At 43.6% G+C, this 18,441-nt stretch overlaps 1 protein-coding gene and 1 long non-coding RNA gene across 6 annotated transcripts in view; both read right to left on the reverse strand.

The window, feature by feature from the left end:
• SNX19 (sorting nexin 19) overlaps window positions 1–18,441 on the reverse strand; it is a 57,779-nt gene that overhangs the window by 6,365 nt on the left and 32,973 nt on the right. For 3 of the 5 annotated variants that reach the window (XM_001917928.6, XM_070272990.1, XM_023645150.2), the window contains 3 exons: window positions 14,163–14,347; window positions 13,206–13,293; window positions 10,335–11,904 (listed from right to left, as the gene is read on the reverse strand). The exons of 1 other annotated variant lie outside the window; for it this stretch is intronic. In XM_001917928.6, coding sequence (XP_001917963.4) covers window positions 11,772–11,904; window positions 13,206–13,293; window positions 14,163–14,347 — 406 coding nt within the window. In that variant the 3' untranslated portion in view covers window positions 10,335–11,771. Of the gene's footprint in view, window positions 1–10,334; window positions 11,905–13,205; window positions 13,294–14,162; window positions 14,348–18,441 lie in introns of those variants that run through there. One more of the 5 variants, XM_023645147.2, reaches the window with a different exon arrangement.
• On the reverse strand, window positions 1,975–5,897 carry LOC138925002 (uncharacterized). The gene is made up of 2 exons (XR_011440571.1): window positions 5,703–5,897; window positions 1,975–3,045 (listed from the first exon to the last, which is right to left on the reverse strand). It is a non-coding gene; the product is annotated as an uncharacterized lncRNA (long non-coding RNA).

The following is an 18,441-nucleotide window of genomic DNA, read 5'->3' on the forward strand; positions in this document are numbered from 1 at the left end:
GAGAAAGGCTAATTGGAGGTGAAAAGGTCTTTGAACTCCATGAAAATTTGGAGATGTGGCTTATTCTTCAAATCTGTATGGCACGCTTAATCAATTTGATTTTGGCAGGCTTAAAGAAGGAAAATGTAGGATAGGAACTTTTTATCCTAGGCACTCAGAGAAAGTCAAGACACTCTCTCAGCAAGAGTATCTCAAAGCTTCTTTCCTTCCTCACTTTCATAGGCTTCCTTCCTTCCTCAAATTCAGATCCAAATGAGGTAGAAGAAAATTTCTACTGAGATAAAAGTCAAGATGAAATATAATCATTTTCATGGCAAACATTCAGAGAGCATCATCACAGGTCCGGAAACTGGCCAAGAACTGGAAGGCACAGCTTTTGCTCTCTGATGTTATGGAGCTGACCAGGTCTCATCTGTTATCCAGTGCAGCCTCTCTGTACGGAAGGAAAGAAACCAAAGTTCAGGGAGGTGAGGAGATTTGTCCAAGATCACTGTGACCCATGACTGGAAGCTGGCTCTTCTGATGCCCAGGCGAATGTGTGCTCCTCCCCATTTCAGTGCTCCCCTTCTGGCTGAGTTTGGGGTGAGTGGAAAGTTGTTAAAGATCCATATCACGCCCCTGTGACAATTACAAAGAATGTCAGGTGATTTTTTTAAAGCTTATCTTTGAAATGGTCTTTCTCTGCCTTTATGTGCCTAAAGAGTTAAATAGGTACACTCTATATGGGTCTCATGGATACTATTAATCATCTGCTTTCCTGTGGCAAGGCCTACCTTCCTTTAATACTGAAATTAGCACCCATGTATGGTGCTGTGTGTCCCTGTGAGCTGAAACAATCAATTACAGCCACCAACTCCTAACAAGCCCCCACGAAGCTGACTTCCTGCTCCCCTCCCTCCCTGCCTTCCCGGTTCACATACTGGTGGCAGAGATCCTCCCCTCCTGACAGGAAGATAATCCAAATTCTTCAGTGTCCTTGCTCCCTTTCACTTTAGCTTATCATTATAAACAACACAAAATGTAATAAAAAGGGGAAAAAACACCTCTCACCAGGGTTTGGGTTGGGGATTGGAGAGTATGTCTGCTGAGGAGAAAAATCAGCACCATTTTTTGAACCCAGAATTCATCAGATTTCCCCTGTGGTGTTAAAGAGGCCCTTTCACCCCAGCAACCAAGAGGTTCCAGCTGGATATGTGCTTACGACATGGGTCATAGTTAAGAGCTGCCAGCTGGGGTGCGCTTCTGGGGACATTTCCACCTCAGATTAGACAGTCAGTCTCAAAAGGCATTAGAGTCAGGAGCTAGCTGGTTACTGTGGCAACAGGTCCATCAGAGCTTCACCATTTCAGATGAAGGCTGCTGTAGCGAGGAAACTCGCTCAAGATACAAATTGAGAAGTTGGTCTATTTTCACAGCACAGGTATGGTCTGGGGAAGATAAAAGCCTAAAGATTCACCTTTGCTCACATGGAACTTGGTGGTGTTGCTGTCAGCTGGTTTAGGCTAGGGGATTATGAGGGGTGTGGGCTCTGTTGTGCGTGTGTGAAGATGGAAAGAAAATTGCCAGATGGCAATGAGGATTCCAAGCTCACCAGGAGGAAAGAAAAACGTTACTCACTGACACAAGGCAGCTGCCAACTTCATTTATGGATCAAGCAACTGTGTACAGGCAAAGTCCGTCATGAGCCTATGTGGAGAGGACAGAGGAACCAGCCAAGGCTTCCAAGAATTTGAGACGATAGAATATATAAGGTGAAAATAGTGAGGTGCCATGGTGTGGTACTTAATGCTGGAGAAACTATCATAAACAAGACAATCTGCCTTCAAGAGGCTTACAGCCCAGCAGGGCAGACAGACAGGCATTCTGTGAGGGGCAAGTTAGGACAGACTCTTGACCACTGGAAGCGCTTCTCAGGGAAGACAGCTGGGTATGTTTCAAGCAACTTGTGCTAAGTCCAGCCAATTTAAGATAAACTTGTTTAATTATGTTTTATTTTTTAAAAAGGAACTTATTACATATTGTTTACCAGTGCAAACAGGCAAAAGGCATAGATCTGTGAATGGATGCAGTTAGCAACAGTTTTTTGCTTTTACACATCATCTTTCTCATTTGAGCATTCATTATTCAGCATTTTCTAGCCAGTTTTCAGTAAGTTTCTCTAGGAGGCGGAACTTGGAGAGGTGATTTGAGGGAGAGGAAAGCTTTAGCAATATCTCCAGAAGCTATCTTACATTTTTTAGTCTGAACTGCTTTTACAACAGTTTTTCCATGGAAAGCTTACCAAGTTACTAAACTCTCTGAGTCTCAGAACCTGGACTTAAAATCAGGGGAAGAGATTTACATGGGTAAACTCTCTAGTTGGATGCCTTAGCTTGAGCCGCCATAACAAAATACCATAGATCAGGAGGCTTAGATGACAGAAATTTATTTCTCACAGTTCTGGAGGCTGAGAAGTCCAATATCAAGGTGCTGGCAAGGCAGGCTTCATCCTAAGGCCTCTTCTCTGGGTTTGTAGGTGGCCGCCTTCTCACCATGTGCTCACGTGAGCTCTTCTTCATGCACGCGAGGAAAGCAGCTGCTCTGGTGCGCCTCCCTTTGCACACAAGGGCACTAATCCCCTCAGGAGGCTCCACCCCTGGGACCTCGTCTAAACCGAATTACCTCCCAAAGGCTCACCTCCTCCTGCCATCACATTTGCGGCTAGGGCTTCAACATACGAATTTTCGTGGGGGGGTGGCTACAAACATTTAGTCCATAACATTGTGTGAATAGTTTGGGACATGTAAAGAATTTATCAAAATGTTTAATCTTAGGGTTGGTGCTTATTCCGATTTCACACAAAGCAATACTAGGGCAATCTTCCTCATAGAATACTGAATGTGGAGTCAAGCACAAGAAATATTTAACCTTTCCATGTAATCTTAAGTTGATGTCCATATTAATTTATCAAAAAGACAGACGATTGCAGCAGTCAGGTCAACCCTCAAATATTGGTAAGCTGATATAGGAGAAAAATTTAGGGATAAAGAGAAAGCAATTTTGGAGCTGAAAAAGAAAAAGGAGAAATGACAGACATATGAAGTTTAAAAAAAAATGTTTTTTCTGTTCTTGTTTATTTAGTTTTGTTTTTAAGAAAAGGGTTTCAGAAATAAACACAGAGAGGGAATTGGGTGAGGCAAACTATTGGTCCAAGGCTGCCTGCTATGAAAGAGACTAGATGAGAAAGAGGCTAGATGAGGAAAATTTCTATCACTTGGGAAAAATCCACAGAAACTCTAATCTTATAAAGAACTCAGGTCACTCCACCCGAAGAGTGGGCATTCTTCCACACCCAAACCTCAGTGTGCAGAGCTTGCTGAAACATACATTTTTGCCTCAGTCTTCTCCAGATGGCTAAAAGGAGGTGCACAGCCCTGCTCTTTGAGCATTAAGGTCACAGATATTACCGCTGTCCACACATGCACACATCTCTCCCCTCTTATCTGTGCAGACAAGCTCTTGTCTTGTAAAGGCCATATGCCACTCACAAACCCACATCTGTACACGGTACACACCTGTACATGGGGAGGACTTCTGTTTCAAACATTAGAGCAACAGCTTTCTCTATCTCCTCGAAACGGATCACCGAAAAGGAAACTTTTTGGGTCCTCACCATAGGCAGGATGTACAAAGCTGTCTGGAACAGATCTGGTCTTAATTATTCAATGCTCTACACTGGAATAAGTGGTTAATCCCAAGGAGGTTTACACTGGAGACTGACCAACCTGCCCTAGGGTGGATACACAGCCACTCTTGGCTCTGGAGACTATTCCCCATCACGTGTTGTGCAAATGTGCACTGGCACAAGAAATGGGCTCCAGCCCACAGCAGCCGGGGTCCTTCTTATGCAGGCCTGCTCTAAGACAATATATGACTCAAGCACTAAACTGTCTAGAGTTTCCTTCTTTTCATGAAATGCAGCAATTGTTTCAATTCTCAGACTAAACTTCTTCCTCCTTTGCTCCTTTACCTGCTCTTGCCCTCTTTCAAATCACGGCCTGAAGGCTCGTTCTGGGACCCAGAAACAGCAGGTGATTTTATCCCCACAGGGCCAACACGCTGACCTGCAGCTAACCCAGATATCTTAGACTCATTAGTTTTCATTCTTATAGCAGCTGCCTAGTTTTGATCTGTTGTTTGGGCAAATAGTTGCAGCAGCAAATGTGGTGGAGAAGATCGCAAACACCTGTAAGAGCGAGGAGACATTTATGCTATCCTTTCTCTCCTTCAAGGTTATTACTTTGTCTTTGAAGTGTTTTCCTTGTAGTATCTTAGACATTGCTTAGATAAGCTGTTAGAGAAAGTGTGAAATGAAGAATTTTAAATCTGACACCAAAGGATTTCCAAGATAACTTTAAAGGAGTCAGGCAGCAAAATGGAAGAGAAAGTTGTCTTTCCCTTCACGGTAATTGCATTCCTTACAAATTTCTGTCTGGGGCAGGAAGTAGTTGAGAATATTTCCTGCAGGCAGATTATTTTTGTTTTCTGACTGCAGTGAGAGAAAGAGTAGGTGAAGGTGGGGACCAGGGAGCAGACAGGGTATGTTGGGTAATTTTGTGCCTGGATGATTTTAAAAACCATTTTCAAATCAGGACCAATTTTCTTTAAAAAGCATACAGTTTTAAAACCTTAGGCCCACATACTTAGACTGCAAACAGTACTGTTATAAAACCATGTGGATTTTGGCATAGGAAATACAAAAACAAACTTCTTCACTCGTTATTTGCTGCTGAATAAAGATATAGAGTCCTAAAAATGAAAATTTGCCTCCCCCTCATCCCTCTCGCCAGCTTTTGTCTCCAGCAAATTCTTCTTTCATTGAATTTATTCACATATTTTACCTCCTAAAAGTCAATAAGAATAATCTTCCTTAATTAAATGAGCTTCAGTATTTATTTTGTACCTACTATGCACTAGGTATATACATGGGAAGGTTGAGGAGGCGTAGGTATAGAAGGAGACTAAAACAGATAGAAGATATGCTCCTTGCCCTTGAAGAATTCTATTAGTGAAGTCCCCGTATATATGCACATTGATCTGACAGGCAGTGTAAATAATTCAGAGGAAGGAGAGAGAGTTTTGGCTGGCACAATCAGATAAAGCTTCATGGGGAAAGTGGAACTTGAATTGGCCCTGACAGATAGAGGGTGCCCACCTGTGTCCAGCTGGAGAAAAGAAGGTAATCTACGTGGCGGAAGAAGAGCATGGGCCAAAGGACAGAAGCAGGAGAGCAGGATGCAAGCCCCAAGATTTCTGTGAAAACTTCTCATCCAACCTCCTGCCTAAACCATCTCCATAATACATTCTTCCCTATGTAAGAGTCCTACTGCCAACCAAGCCCACGTGATTCTCCTACAGACATACGAAGCCTTAATGAAGGCTAATCTTGAAAGAGTTATTTGTAGTCATAGATAATAGAAGGTAAACTTCTGATACAACCACATGAAGCTGGAAAGGAACTGGCCTGCCATCACTGTTGAATTTGGACTCCATGTGAGTATTTGTAAACTCCAAAAGGGTTTTTGTTTTTTTTCTTAATAAGGCCCATCCTCCCTAATGGCAAGATATGAAAGGCAGACATCTTGCTAAATCATGGTTAACCTTTTAGCTAACTACGGGGACAGGACGATTCTTCAAGGGGCACGAGCAAAAGTGCTGCTTACCGGGGCTTACAGATCACTGAATCCAATTCAACCAGCACAGATAAGTCAAAGCTTCTGCAGACACGTTAGCGCCTTTATCTGCAACTGCAGACTTTCATGTTTATCTAGCCTGGCCTTTACCCTCATTGATTAATCCAAGCGTCTGGAAGTAATTACAGCCAACTCTCCGTTGCTTGTAATAACAGCGTGCAACAACTGCATGGAACATAAAGGGAAGGAAAAAAAGCCAGCGTGGATTATTTACACATAAGCCACAGACTTACCTGCTTAATCATTATAATACTGTAATATTAAAATTAGCTTGCATTTCCTAAACACACTGGTGACAAAAAAGTCTATTTTGGGTTAAAACAAATAGATAATGTCACTTCAAGATATGTTTTTTTAAGTTTGGTTCTTGATACTGTTTACTTTTTTCTTTCATCTTTCCCTCCCAACTTTCCACATCCCAGAAACAGTGCACTAGGGACTTAGACAGATGCACTGTAGGTAAGGTTTGAAGAATTAAGATATGTGGAGAAACCAGATTCTGTCATGTTGGTAAAGAGACATCAAAGCCAGGAGTAGTTCTCTGCATTCCCTCACATGCTTATTTTCAGTTCCAAGAAAGCAGAGTTCAAATGTCCTTTCAGACCAGAGACAAGTCAGAAGGGACAGGGAGGATGGCAAGGAGGCTCAGCAAGTCTGAGAATAGCACAGTGTATCTGCCAAGGTGACCTGGTGCCCAAATTTCCTCCACCACTTCAGAGCTGCCTCAGTTTCAAACTCTGTTGTTATCAGGTCACAGCAGGAAAAAGGTTCTGATGAGTTCACTTGTTTCTTGCTTGACACATTCTTCTGGGTTTGCCTTTTTTTAAAAAAAAAAAAAAAAAGCCAGCCAGTGCTGTTTTCATGTAATAAGAAATATCAGACAAGTCTTAGGATGTGGAAGCAATGACTGGGTTAGTCTCCCGTCACTGGCTCTCTCCTGAGAAATACTCTTTTGTGTAGCAGCATCTCCCATCCTTTATACCACAAAAGAATGGTGGAGGTTTGCTAGCTGGAATTCACCCTTCTATGCTTTCATTCTCTTGCCCATAAAGGCAGTGCGAGCAACTACTGCCCTAGGATTTCTGGCACTCCCAGTGGAAAGGAAACAGAAGAGCCAAGTTATGGCAGACCTTGCCCAGTTGGGCCTTCAACCATAAGAGCATCATGGTTTCCCTTCCTCCCCAGTTACCACTCCCTCCCTGGTTCCCATTCCCATTTGTATCCAGCAGGGTTGGCTAACCTTCATGTCCTCAACCCAGAAAAACACATCTTTCTCCAGCACAAAGGAAGACTAGGATAAACAGCAGGTTCGGAAGGGGCCGTGGAACCTGAGGCTTGCCAGAGGACAGCTTGGCTGGATGGGTTCCTGAAGTAATGCATCTCCAATGGTCCCTCACACAGCAGAGGAATGGGGGAATAATGTCACCAACATTCTCATAGCACAGCACTCGTACTTCATAAACCTTCTTCTTTATGATCTTGTTCAGTTCTCAAAATGGTTGTAATGTATTTGTCCCTTTTTCTAAGAGAAATTTAAGTCTCAAGGACGCTAAGTCACCTGACCACATCCTCACAGCTGATTAAGTGGCAGAGCTAGGATTTCTTTATCGCCTTAAGGTCATTATACTCTATAGACCCCTGAAGCTATCTCGTATATACAAAATAGCGGGTACAGATTTGAAGAAATTAAAGAGGTCAGAAAGTGACTGAGACAGGAGTAGGACTAAGAAGCGCTGTTTACGTGCCTTATCAAACCCCTTTGTATGCCATGAGCAGGAACTGTCAACCTTGATGAAAAATACTCCTCAGAAAGATTCTTCAGTGAGTCCCCATCGTGGAGAAGGCAAACAATCTCCTTAGCACACCGAGCCAGGCAGGCCCTCGCCCTTCCGACTCCGCGCAGCTTTCAAGCCTCATCTCACCACTCCCTTCCTGCATGCTGTGCTCCTACTAAGCTGCGCCACTTGCAGCTCTCCATGTTTTATGTTTTCGTTTAATTTTTTGTTTGATTGTAGTAAAGTACACTTAAAATTTACCATCTTAACCACTTTTAAATGTATAGTTCAGATCTTCAAAACTTTTTCATTTTGCAAAATTGAAACTCTGTACCCATTACACAACTCCTCATCCTCTCAAGCGCCTATGACCACCAAACTACTCTGAACTTGACTCCTGTAGGTACCTCAGAGAAGTGGAACCACACAGTTATCTTTTTGTGACTACTCTGTCTTTACACACATTGTTCATTGTTCCCTCCATCTGGGCACCCTCCCCATGCTTTCACTGGCTAATTCTTATTAATCCTTCCAGAGTCAGTTCAGATACACCCCAGGCTTTCCATGGTCCCTCATTCTCAATTAAGTGGCCTTCCTATATATTTAGTAGTGTATTGATCACACCCAATTGGAGTTGTCCGTGTTCTAACCCCTTGATACTCAAAGTGTGCTTGAAGATGTGCATTCTCATTGGCATACACATCTGGCAGCTTGTTAAAATGCAGCATACTAGGCCTTTAACAAAATCCCAGGTTAATCACAATCACACTAAAGTTTGATAAGCACTGTTCTAACTCACTAGGTAGAAAAGGGGTCTGCAAAGTACTCTTGGGCCAAATCTGGCCAGCTGCCTTGTTTTGTAAATAAAGTTGATTGGAACGCAGCCACAGTCATTTGTATATGTATTGTCTATGGCTGCTTTCATGCTACAATGGAAGAGCTGAGTAGGTGCAACAGAGACCACCATATGGCCACAAGGCCTAAAACATTTATTCTATGACCCTTTACCAAAAAAGTCTGCTGACTCTTCTACTGGACTATAGGCTCCTTAAAAGTGAGAACTTGGTCTCATTTGGTTTTGTAAGAAGGAAGGCAGAGATAACATGCATGTAGGCTTGAGAGCAGACTGAGAAGATTTGTATCTAGGCTGTGCCATTTCCTCACAAGTGACTGTGGCAAGTCATGACCTCTCTGTGCCTCATGTTCCTTATCTATAAAATGGGGATATATAATAGAACCTACCTTACAGGGTTGATGTGCGGGTTAAAGAAGAATGCCATGTGAAGTGCTTTAAGTGGCGCCTTCAGCAAATGTTGCCTCTTAGCTAGTACCACAACCCATATAACAGACATTGCCTATCAACACCCATTCTCTGCTTCTTCCTTGCTAACATCTAATGATTTTTTCTTAGGTACTTAATCTTCCTGAAGGGTGACTCCTCACTGGGGGGTAAATACCATTGCAGGCCAATCCTACTAACGCTGTTCTCAAGGTCAGTGGATTGGCTTGGGGGAGACAGTTCTGACCAATGAGTCACGAGAAGAGGATTCTTGAAGGGCTTCTGGGAAACAGTTTCTTTAAAAGAAAACATGGAAGAGATGTCTGTTCTTTCCCAGATATTGTTATGTATGAATATGATGCCCCAAACTGCAGCAACCATGAAGGGAGGTAGTCTGAGAACAGAGCTAACATGTTTAGAATGGCAGAGCAGAAAGATGGGAAGAATCTGGGCCCTTTATGAGGTCAGAAGTGCTGAATCCATCAATGCCTGGAGCTTACCTACTCAGGTACTGATTTAATGGAAGAAAATAAATTTTCCTAGTGTTTAACTTCAGTCAAAAGCATCCTACTCATATAGTCAGGGACCATGTTTACACATACCTTTACTTCACCCAGGACCTAACGACTGCTGTTAGGTGTTATGAGCAAACAAAGAGTGGTAGTTTGGAAATCAATGGGCTGGGTAGAGCAAAAGAATCAAGAATGTTCTGGGTTAGTGCGAGTCTAATTCTTCACCGTCTGTAATCACTCTCTCAGCTGGGAGTATCTCTTCCTGAGACCTGTGGCTTTCTCCCAAATGCTTATCTTCCTTGTTGCCCGAACCTGCTACCCAAACTTGCCAGGTCATTTCAAAGCCAGATGGGTTTTGATTATTTCTTTAGCGATATCCATTATTTCCCTTCTGGGCAGAAGGAAAGTCTGAGGACAGCTTATCTTTGGGGGCAGAGGGAGTAGAGGTGGGGTCTCTTACAAAGCATACAAAGAAGTTTTCTTTGGGTTGGAAGCATCAAAAGATTCTTTAGAATTTATAAGCACAGGGATTTTATGGTGTGTCAGCTTACGTGCTGGTTTTATGTCACATCTGAGCCAGAACTAGCAGCAGAGATGCACAGTGATATAGGTGGCTAAGTACATATGAGAGTAAAGTACGGGGGGAGAAGGGCACAGCAAACAAGCTGGCCACCTCCACCTATCCTGAAGAGTATCTTGGCCCCAGCCGAAGGAGGTGAAAGATCAGCTCCAGTAAGTCAGGCTGGACTGATTGCCTGCAATTCCACACTCCTGCAAACACTCACCAAAGGCAGACACACTGAGCTGCTTCTGCCTGTGAGCGTCTAGGGTGGGAGATGCTTTGAGAACCTTGGAGCCATGAAGTCACTGAAACAATCAACTTTTAAGGCTAGAGGGTGACATGAGACATTATCTCATTTCACCTCCTTGCCTTTAGGCACTAATAGCATACCTAAAGCCTCCCGATTACAGCAGAGCACATTTTAGGGTTAAAAGCCTGTAGAGGGGGAGAAAAGAAGTAAAAAGATTTCACAACTTTCTTCCATCAACCACTTTAATTGTATCCATACCACCTACTTCAGGGTTGAAGAGAACTTTGACGCTTGTTCCAGACCCACTCTGTTCTTGTCAATCTAACTCCAAGGGCCTCCTCCGAACAGGAGGATCCATAACTCAGTGAAAGCAGGGCACTCACAGGCAAGTGTGGAGCTCAAGGTATGAGGGGTGAGCAAAGGTCTCCCAGTGATACTCCTTAAACCTCTGTTGTCAGCTAGTCACAAGTATTTAACGTGTAGCACTTTCCTCACGACTTCCTGTCTCCTTTCCTACCAACAATTTCTCCTGATGGCTCCATTTTTCTAACAGACTCTGCAGCCTGACAGAGCTCCTTTGCCTTCATCACTGGTGTTCTTAAAGACTAACTAGATCCTTAAGGAACAGGAAGCAAAGAGCTTTTTGTGGGTAATCAACTCCCTGTAAGTTTGCTCATCTTATTGGTGCAGATTAAGTTCCCTGCCAGACTTGTGAAGAGAGAACCCCTCAGTCCCTGGGGTTTCCTTCTCTTTGGGCTTTCTCACCCACGTAGCAAGCGTCTCTCTTCCCTTCAGAAGCACTAGGCTGAATATGCAACTTGCCATGCAATTTTGTTGAAGGAAGACAGAGAGAAGGTCACAAAGGAAAAAACTCAATTGTTCTTGAGGGTGTTAGGAGTAAAGCTAATAAATAAAATCTGTAGTGCAACTCTCTTTCAGGAAAGGGTGTGGAGGATGGGGTGGATCTACCAAAAGCTCTGGCAGTCTGCTTTGAAGTCTTCTGGACAGGAAAAGTGTAGCCACCCAGGGCAGCAGCCTTCAACGGCATCCTCCATAGGGCTGATGTGTAGGAAAACAGCCAACGAGCAAGGAGTCCCTTGAGAAACGTTTTCCCTCCCTCTTTTGGAATTGTTGAGAAACTAGGTAAGACCCAGGGGTCTGGCTTTCAAGAATGGTCCTGAAGGAATGCGGAGTTTCCTGGTGGGAACAGAGAGCTCAGAAGATTGTCTTCTCCTTCAAGGAAGAGTGGCCGTTGTTTTTTCTTGGTCTATCTAGAGCCTGTGTGTTGGTGGATTAGGCACACAGATGCACAGGACCAGGCTATCAGCAAACAATCTTAAGGAGGAGGGGAAAAGGAGGGGCAAAAGGGGCTCATTTCTCTACCTCACAGATTCCTTTTCCAAAGGAAACAGGATCTACCCACTAGCAACAATCCAAACACCACAAAAAAGGTATGGAAATTGATACGCATGCAGTTGGTACAGATATCCCCCTGCCACCTGCTACAAATGGAGAAGAACTGGGGGAAGAACTGTGCCGCTGAGACCCCATGCCTTCCGAGCAACAGCCAGTTCCAGAGGACACAGGCTTCCTGACTGGTCTCTCGGCGGCAGAGTAACGCCCCTTTCCCAACCTTCAAAGACTGGGTGAATAACCTATGGCTAAGGGGAGACACCCATTCTCTTGAGGTTGCCTGGGGTATTGGAGGCAGAGGCGGTTACAGTAGACTCCTCAAGGGAGGCACTGAGATCCAAGAATTCCAGGATGATGTCCCAAAGGCAGTAAATCAAATGCCTGAAATAAATGAACAAAACAACTTAGAGGAGGGTCTGGCTCAGTCAAAACACATCAGATCCTCTGTATAACATTTATTTTCCCTTCCCTCCTCATCCATTACTGATACCCTTAGTGGACTCTGAACTTCAATAGCTTGATGAAGATTCTGCCATGAAATAAAATTCCATTGAACTAATAAAGGCTGTGATCCCAATATTTTGAAGAACTATCAGAGAGGAAAAATCCCTGTGATATCAACTTATTAAGAATTTTCAGAGCTTCTGATTACTGTTGTTTCTCATAATTAATCATTATAGATTTACAGCTTACCTTATAGGTAATGAGGCAAAAGCCAGGTTCCTTGAGGACTGGGAGTTAATAGATGCAGTCTGCTTTGGGACAGGCTCTGAGAGAGGTGGAGAAGTGCTCCATACTTTTCAGAAGCATTCTATCCCAAGGTCCCAAGGTACCAGCCAGGGAAATACCTACATCTTCCAGATTGTTCTAGGAGTGTTCACTCAGCATTTCATTTCTGGTCCCTTTAAGGGAATCCAACCTCATTATCTTGTTTATCTTGTCTACCTTACATTAAGCAAAAACAATTCCTGATCCCAATACTAATCATAGCTTTGCTATGAGGTCATGAACCTATGGCTGGAAATCACTAGACATCCTGTAATGCACAGGCCAGGGGATGTTCTCACAGTGTTTACAGGGCCTGGTAGATATTAGCAAGAACCATTAAGCACACTGAGAAGCCTGGAGGCTGACAGGGCATTTTCTGTGGTCCATGCCGGGGCCTGCATCGAGTTTTTCTAAACGCAAACAGTGGGGGGCCCCAACACTAGCTTACAACCAGATGACAACCTGCTCAGAAGCTGGCAGGGTGGGTTTTACTTAGTGTGCACGGACCTGGACATCGCAGCCTGCAGTCAGAGCCCAGGGCAAGGAAAGACTGCAGTCCCACTCTTCTCACTGTGGGTGGTTCACTTAGAAACCTTGGACATGGGGCCGGCCCAGTGGCGCAGCGGTTAAGTACACACGTTCCGCTTCGGCGGCCCAGGGTTCGCCGGTTCGGATCTAGGGTGCAGACATGGCACTACTTGGCACGCCATGCTGTGGTAGGCGTCCCACAAATAAAGTAGAGGAAGATGGGCACGGATGTTAGCTCAGGGCCAGTCTTCCTCAGCAAAAAGAGGAGGATTGGTTGCAGTTAGCTCAGGGCTAATCTTCCTCAAAAAAAAAAAAAGAAACCTCGGACGCCTGAGATCAGAGACAGCTTCACCTGTGCTGATGTTGGGTACACATTTTCAGCCTACCTGTTCATGACGGGTTGCTGTACTGACTCCAAGACTAGACTCCAGCTCAGCCGGCATTTGTTCACCCCAAGGATTTCTACTACAATATCTGAAGAGAGAAAAACAGATGCCGTTTTAGCGTTACCACTGAAACATTAGATTCTAAGATGATCTCCTCATGGTATCTGCTACCTCTTTTCAAATTGGGTATTTCAGGCGTACCTCTGAACTACGTAGCCAAACTAAACTCCTCAGAAAACAGGGAAAAGCTATGAAATGTTTCTTAAGTTAGGTATCTAAATAAGAATGGGCCTCAAGAAATAATTTTTGTAATGTGCTACTAAAGTTTAGGTACTTCTGATGTAACAGTTTAGGTTGGCGAACAGAGGTTAGTAAGAGTAAATAACATTGTCCAGAGCTAAGACTTCACCGCTGTTCCCTGCTTCCCACAGCACGGCCACAGAAAACAAACTGCCTTTCCTGCCCTCTAAAAACTAGACGGAGCGAAGGGAAAAAACCCTCTTCAGACTATTTTTAGCTATTGCTAAAGACCATGTACCTTACTCAATAGCTCTAATTTATCAAGGCTGAGCTCCTGTGGGATCTATTTTCTTCCCTGGTCCAAAATGCCATGAGCTCTCAGAGAACCTGAAGTCCTCGCCTGGTGGGAATGGCTCTGAGACCTGCTCCTGTGGTGTACGAAGAGCTTCCCCGGGCTGGCCCCCAAGTTAGTACCCCAAATATCTGCAGGATTCTCACCCACTACTTACAGCGTGGTCATAGTGATCCCTTCCATTCTCTCAACATCACTTGGGTGAGGCGTAAAAGAATTAGACTGAGAAATGGGGGGTCAACAGGTTTCTGAGTCTAGCCACATTCAAGGTCCTTTTACAAATGGGGAAGAGTGTGGGGTAATGGTGGCAAAACAGGACGGAGAGGGAATGGTTCTCAGTATAATCAATCTCATTGTCCAATTACCTGGCAGGATTCCCATCAGGCTCTGCAAAGCCTGTTTCTCAGTAGCCACCTTCTGCTCCTGGGTTCTTACAGGCCGTGGATACTTAGGCAAAACTCCACCGGGCCAGATGGCTTCCTGAAGAAGCCGGAGGCACTGCACCCAGCGCTGTGGACATGTGAGATTAGCTACTTGCACCTCTAGCCACCTGTGGTGGGAGAGAGAAGAAAGGTCAGACAGACCCAAAGGAAAGTGCGTAGTAAGGTGTGAATCATGTGAGCAGTCAGACCAGGGCAAAGCAAAGTTAGCACCAGCTCTCACAGATGAAACCAAGCCAGTTCAACAACTTGGGGTCAAGAATTTGAAGATGAGTAATAACAACAATAATAATGTTATTTACTGAGTGTCCACTCTGAGCCACATATTGCAGCAGGAGTTTTATAGAACAGAACACCACAGGGCCTCTGTCTCTTGGGCGAGGATGCACCTTTCAACTCTTTTCCAGTGGGAAGCATTGTAACTTCCCAGTAACATGTGCACATAGCCTTTATGGTTAAGGGTTTGGTGATTTTACACAAATCCAGTTGGTCTTCAAGTCCCCATGACCTGTCTTGAGGATTTCCCACATGTGCCCTTTGCTCATAACAGTCCTCTCAGCGACAAGGCCCTCTCCTCTCCAGCAGCAGAAATCTACCCTTCTGGCAAGACCTGTTTAAAGCCCCTTTCCTCACGAAGCCTTCTTGACCATTCCAGCTAGAAGTGCTCTCTCTTCCCTTGGACTTCCTTTGGCACTTAGTTTTACAGCACAGCTTTGGAACTGGTATTTACTTTGAAATATGAATTATTTTCTCATGTGTTTATAGCTTTACTTTTCCAACTAAATTATAAGCGACACAAGAGTTCTATGTCTTATACTTTAAAAAAAATTCCCACAGTGCTTGGTGCTCAAGAAATGTTTGTTGATTGACTGACAATTGTTCTTATTACAACAAAAAATTTCCCATTTGTCTTACTTTCAAAAATGAGTCAATAACTCTGAGGGGGCAGATACAGTAAATCTGCAGTTCTTGCAAGGCATTTCAACCTTATTCTTTATTTGTCCCTGCATGTTTTCAGTGATATGGTTACCGGCTGAGGTTCAGGACTGCTGAGGCCTCCTTAGTATGTACCCCAGTTGACACTGGCATGGCTGTGACTATAAAGGACAGACGTCAACCACTTCTACACATGCATGGAAGACTCTTTGGTCCTACACCACATGGAAGCTCATGCCATTGCTCCTATAACGGAGTTACTTGTCGCCCATCCAAGAGCAGAGGGAGCTGCCAAGGCAAACTTTATTTAACCTCCACTCTGCCAGACAGTCTGCATTCCACTCAAGCTAAGCATTCCAGCCTTGGGGGCTGCAATCCCCCAAGCCCAGGGCTCACAAATGATTCTAAGAATAGGAAGTCTGAAAGGTAATGGCAGGGCAAGAATGGCAGACATCGATGGAGATCAAGAGCGGCACAAAGCTGCTCTTGCCCAAAATAGCCATCACGATCGTATTTGTTATTATTAGCGCTGCATCTCCTTTTTATAGGGCTTTTCATTCAGCGAGCCTAAGACGCCTGATGAAAGGGATCCAGTAGCAAGAATTCCTGTTCCTGTTTATAGAAGAGGGTCACCAAAGGAGGTGGATGCAATGACCTGATCAAGTTCTCTGCAGGGAATCAAGTGACCTCACTCTCTTAACCCAAGTTTTCTCTTCTACACCTCAAGTCACATATACTTGTGTGACTTCTGCTAAGGTGAATGATGCATGCCTGGGTCTCATCTAAGTGATCTGAGGGAGAGGGGCAAGGTCTTGAAAACCAAAATCTTTAAGTCCCCCAAGGAGCCAGGAGACTCCTAAACAAGAACGCCAGCTAGAATTAGTTCTAGCTCACTTTCTCATTTACATACGCATATAATAAGCCAGTATGCCCTTACTTTTGTCCTCTGGAGCCAATTAATGCCTGCGACTCAACTTTTCAAAGGTATTTCAGTGTCCTCTCAACCATTCCTAGTCTAAGCATAAGATAGAACAGCAAATCTGGGTACCCTGGTCATCTTCTGGGCATGTCTTACGATAAAAGAGTCTAAGTGTTTTGAATTAATGTTAATTCACTCCAAGAGAACAAGATCTAACACTGCATTATGGTAAGGACGTCTTCTTTGTTCTCTCCATGGTGACTTAGTGACACAAGCACACAAGCTGGGTCCAAAACAAATTTTAGCATGTGGCAAAATATGAATTTATAAATTTATACAAATCCACAGGATTACAACTTATCAAGCACTAAATGGGAAAGTTGGGAAGAAAAATCAAAGTTTAAAAATATAAAAATAAGCCCTTGACGATGATGATGTGAGAGTGAGTCCAATCAAGTTGTGGGAGCTAAGCAGAACTAATTGACAAAGAGGACTGAAATCTCCGAGTAAAATATCAGCTGCTGATAAAACAAAGACACTGTCAAGCACTGTAAACCTTGAGGCACAGAACTGATCACCAGAAGAACCTAGAAATAAGAAACAGGACTTGTGGAAACTGGCAGAAATAAAACAAATTTCACGTCTAAAGAGAAGAAATAGTTCAGAAAGGGGCTTCTGCTCGCTAGGTACTGCAGTTTCACTCTCTTTGGTCTGTTTCATACCCCAAGGTAAAAGATGCCACACACACTTGTTCCAGGCCGATTTAAACAGTCACTCTCTTCGGGATTCTCCTCCTGCCCAAAAAGCCTGTGCCTAAGAAAACACAGGCTTTCTCCTGGACATTTGGGATTAGCCTGCTTTCATTTCCCAGCCCCTGGCAGCCTGTGGAGAAGACTAAGGGCAGCAAATCTTTGTGGTTCACAGAACTTTTGGGGTATGGTATCTCGTCATGAGTGATGAACATCCTAATCTGGAAGGAAAAGATGATAGAGCCCAAACCAAGAAAACCACCACCACTACCTCTATGGCCCAAACTGCCCTGCCCTTCATATAACATAACAAAACTCTAAAGCATGCTTTATTATTACACACAAAGCCTTTTTTAAGCAGCAAATGGCCAGATTTGGGGATTTTGTATAATTTGCCTTGCCTATCACCTAGCATAGAACCAATGACTGGTAACAATGAAGAGAGTGGGGATGTCTTCATCCAATAATCTCTTCTCTCCTTTCCATCTCCATTTTCTCTTCCTTTTATTCTATCATCCTCTAGAGTGAAGCTTCATACACACTACCAGCACTTTATCTAACATTATTAACTCTCTTAGTACTGCTCGATTTATTCTGAAACTGAGCTAGAGCACAGAAAGCAAAGAGATTAGGCACTGGACTGTTAAAAGAGAGACTGATGCTTTGACTTCTCCTTATTCGTTCCCTTCATCTCTCTATCCCACATGTTGTCTTTCTATTCTTAACCCAGGAGTGGGAAGGTTAAAAAGAAATCTGCATCCCTATAGCTCTCTTGAAGCAAAAGGAATGGAATTTATGTATCTCAAGTCCAATGTATCACAGGAAGTTTTCCAGCATCAGTTTCTGGAATCTGTTGGTACCACTACTTTTAAGCTAATAGAACTCTAAAGTTTCAAGGTGGATACACACACATATCCCTCTATTTATTATAAATTATTTATAAGAAATTATTTACTAAATACAAACGCTAATGTTTATGTAATACAAGACACATGAGGTAAATATGCTAAAATAAATGTGGTAGAGAACAGCCTCAAATAGCATTGGCTTTATTTTCTACTACTATTCTAGTTCTGATATTTGATTTAGAGATATCGCCGTCTACCATCCTACCTTTTTCCCAAAGAAAAGAAGAAGAAAAAAAGCCAAACCAGGTCTGTTCTGTCAGGCCGTCTCTGAATGACTCAGAGGACATGGGAGCTTTTCCAGGGGGCCCAGAAACAGCCAATAAAATGAGAAAAGAGCAACAGCAGATTGACACTGAGACATTCAAGAGCTTCTCTGATGCCAGACATGGAAGGAGGGAGGATACGGAGATTAGAGCTTTCCACTACAGAGGGAGTACATGTCTAGTCCATGTTCAAAGGAACCTGGTCTGAAATAGCTACAGATAGAGGAATGAAGCAGTGGCTAAAAAGGAGACAGTTTAATACTAGGGCTTAAGACAGCACTTCAAGGTTAGTAGAAGGTCATTTCCCATCCAAACAGCAGAATGAAATCTCATGAGTAAGGGGAGAAAGGTTTAGGGACCATGTCAAATCTAGTTAGCCCAATTCCCTTCATTGTCTTCTAAGAAAGCTGCTACGGCTGAGGAGGAAGA

Source organism: Equus caballus, chromosome 7 (genome assembly GCF_041296265.1).
Source record: "Equus caballus isolate H_3958 breed thoroughbred chromosome 7, TB-T2T, whole genome shotgun sequence".
Classification (NCBI taxonomy): Eukaryota; Metazoa; Chordata; class Mammalia; order Perissodactyla; family Equidae; genus Equus; species Equus caballus.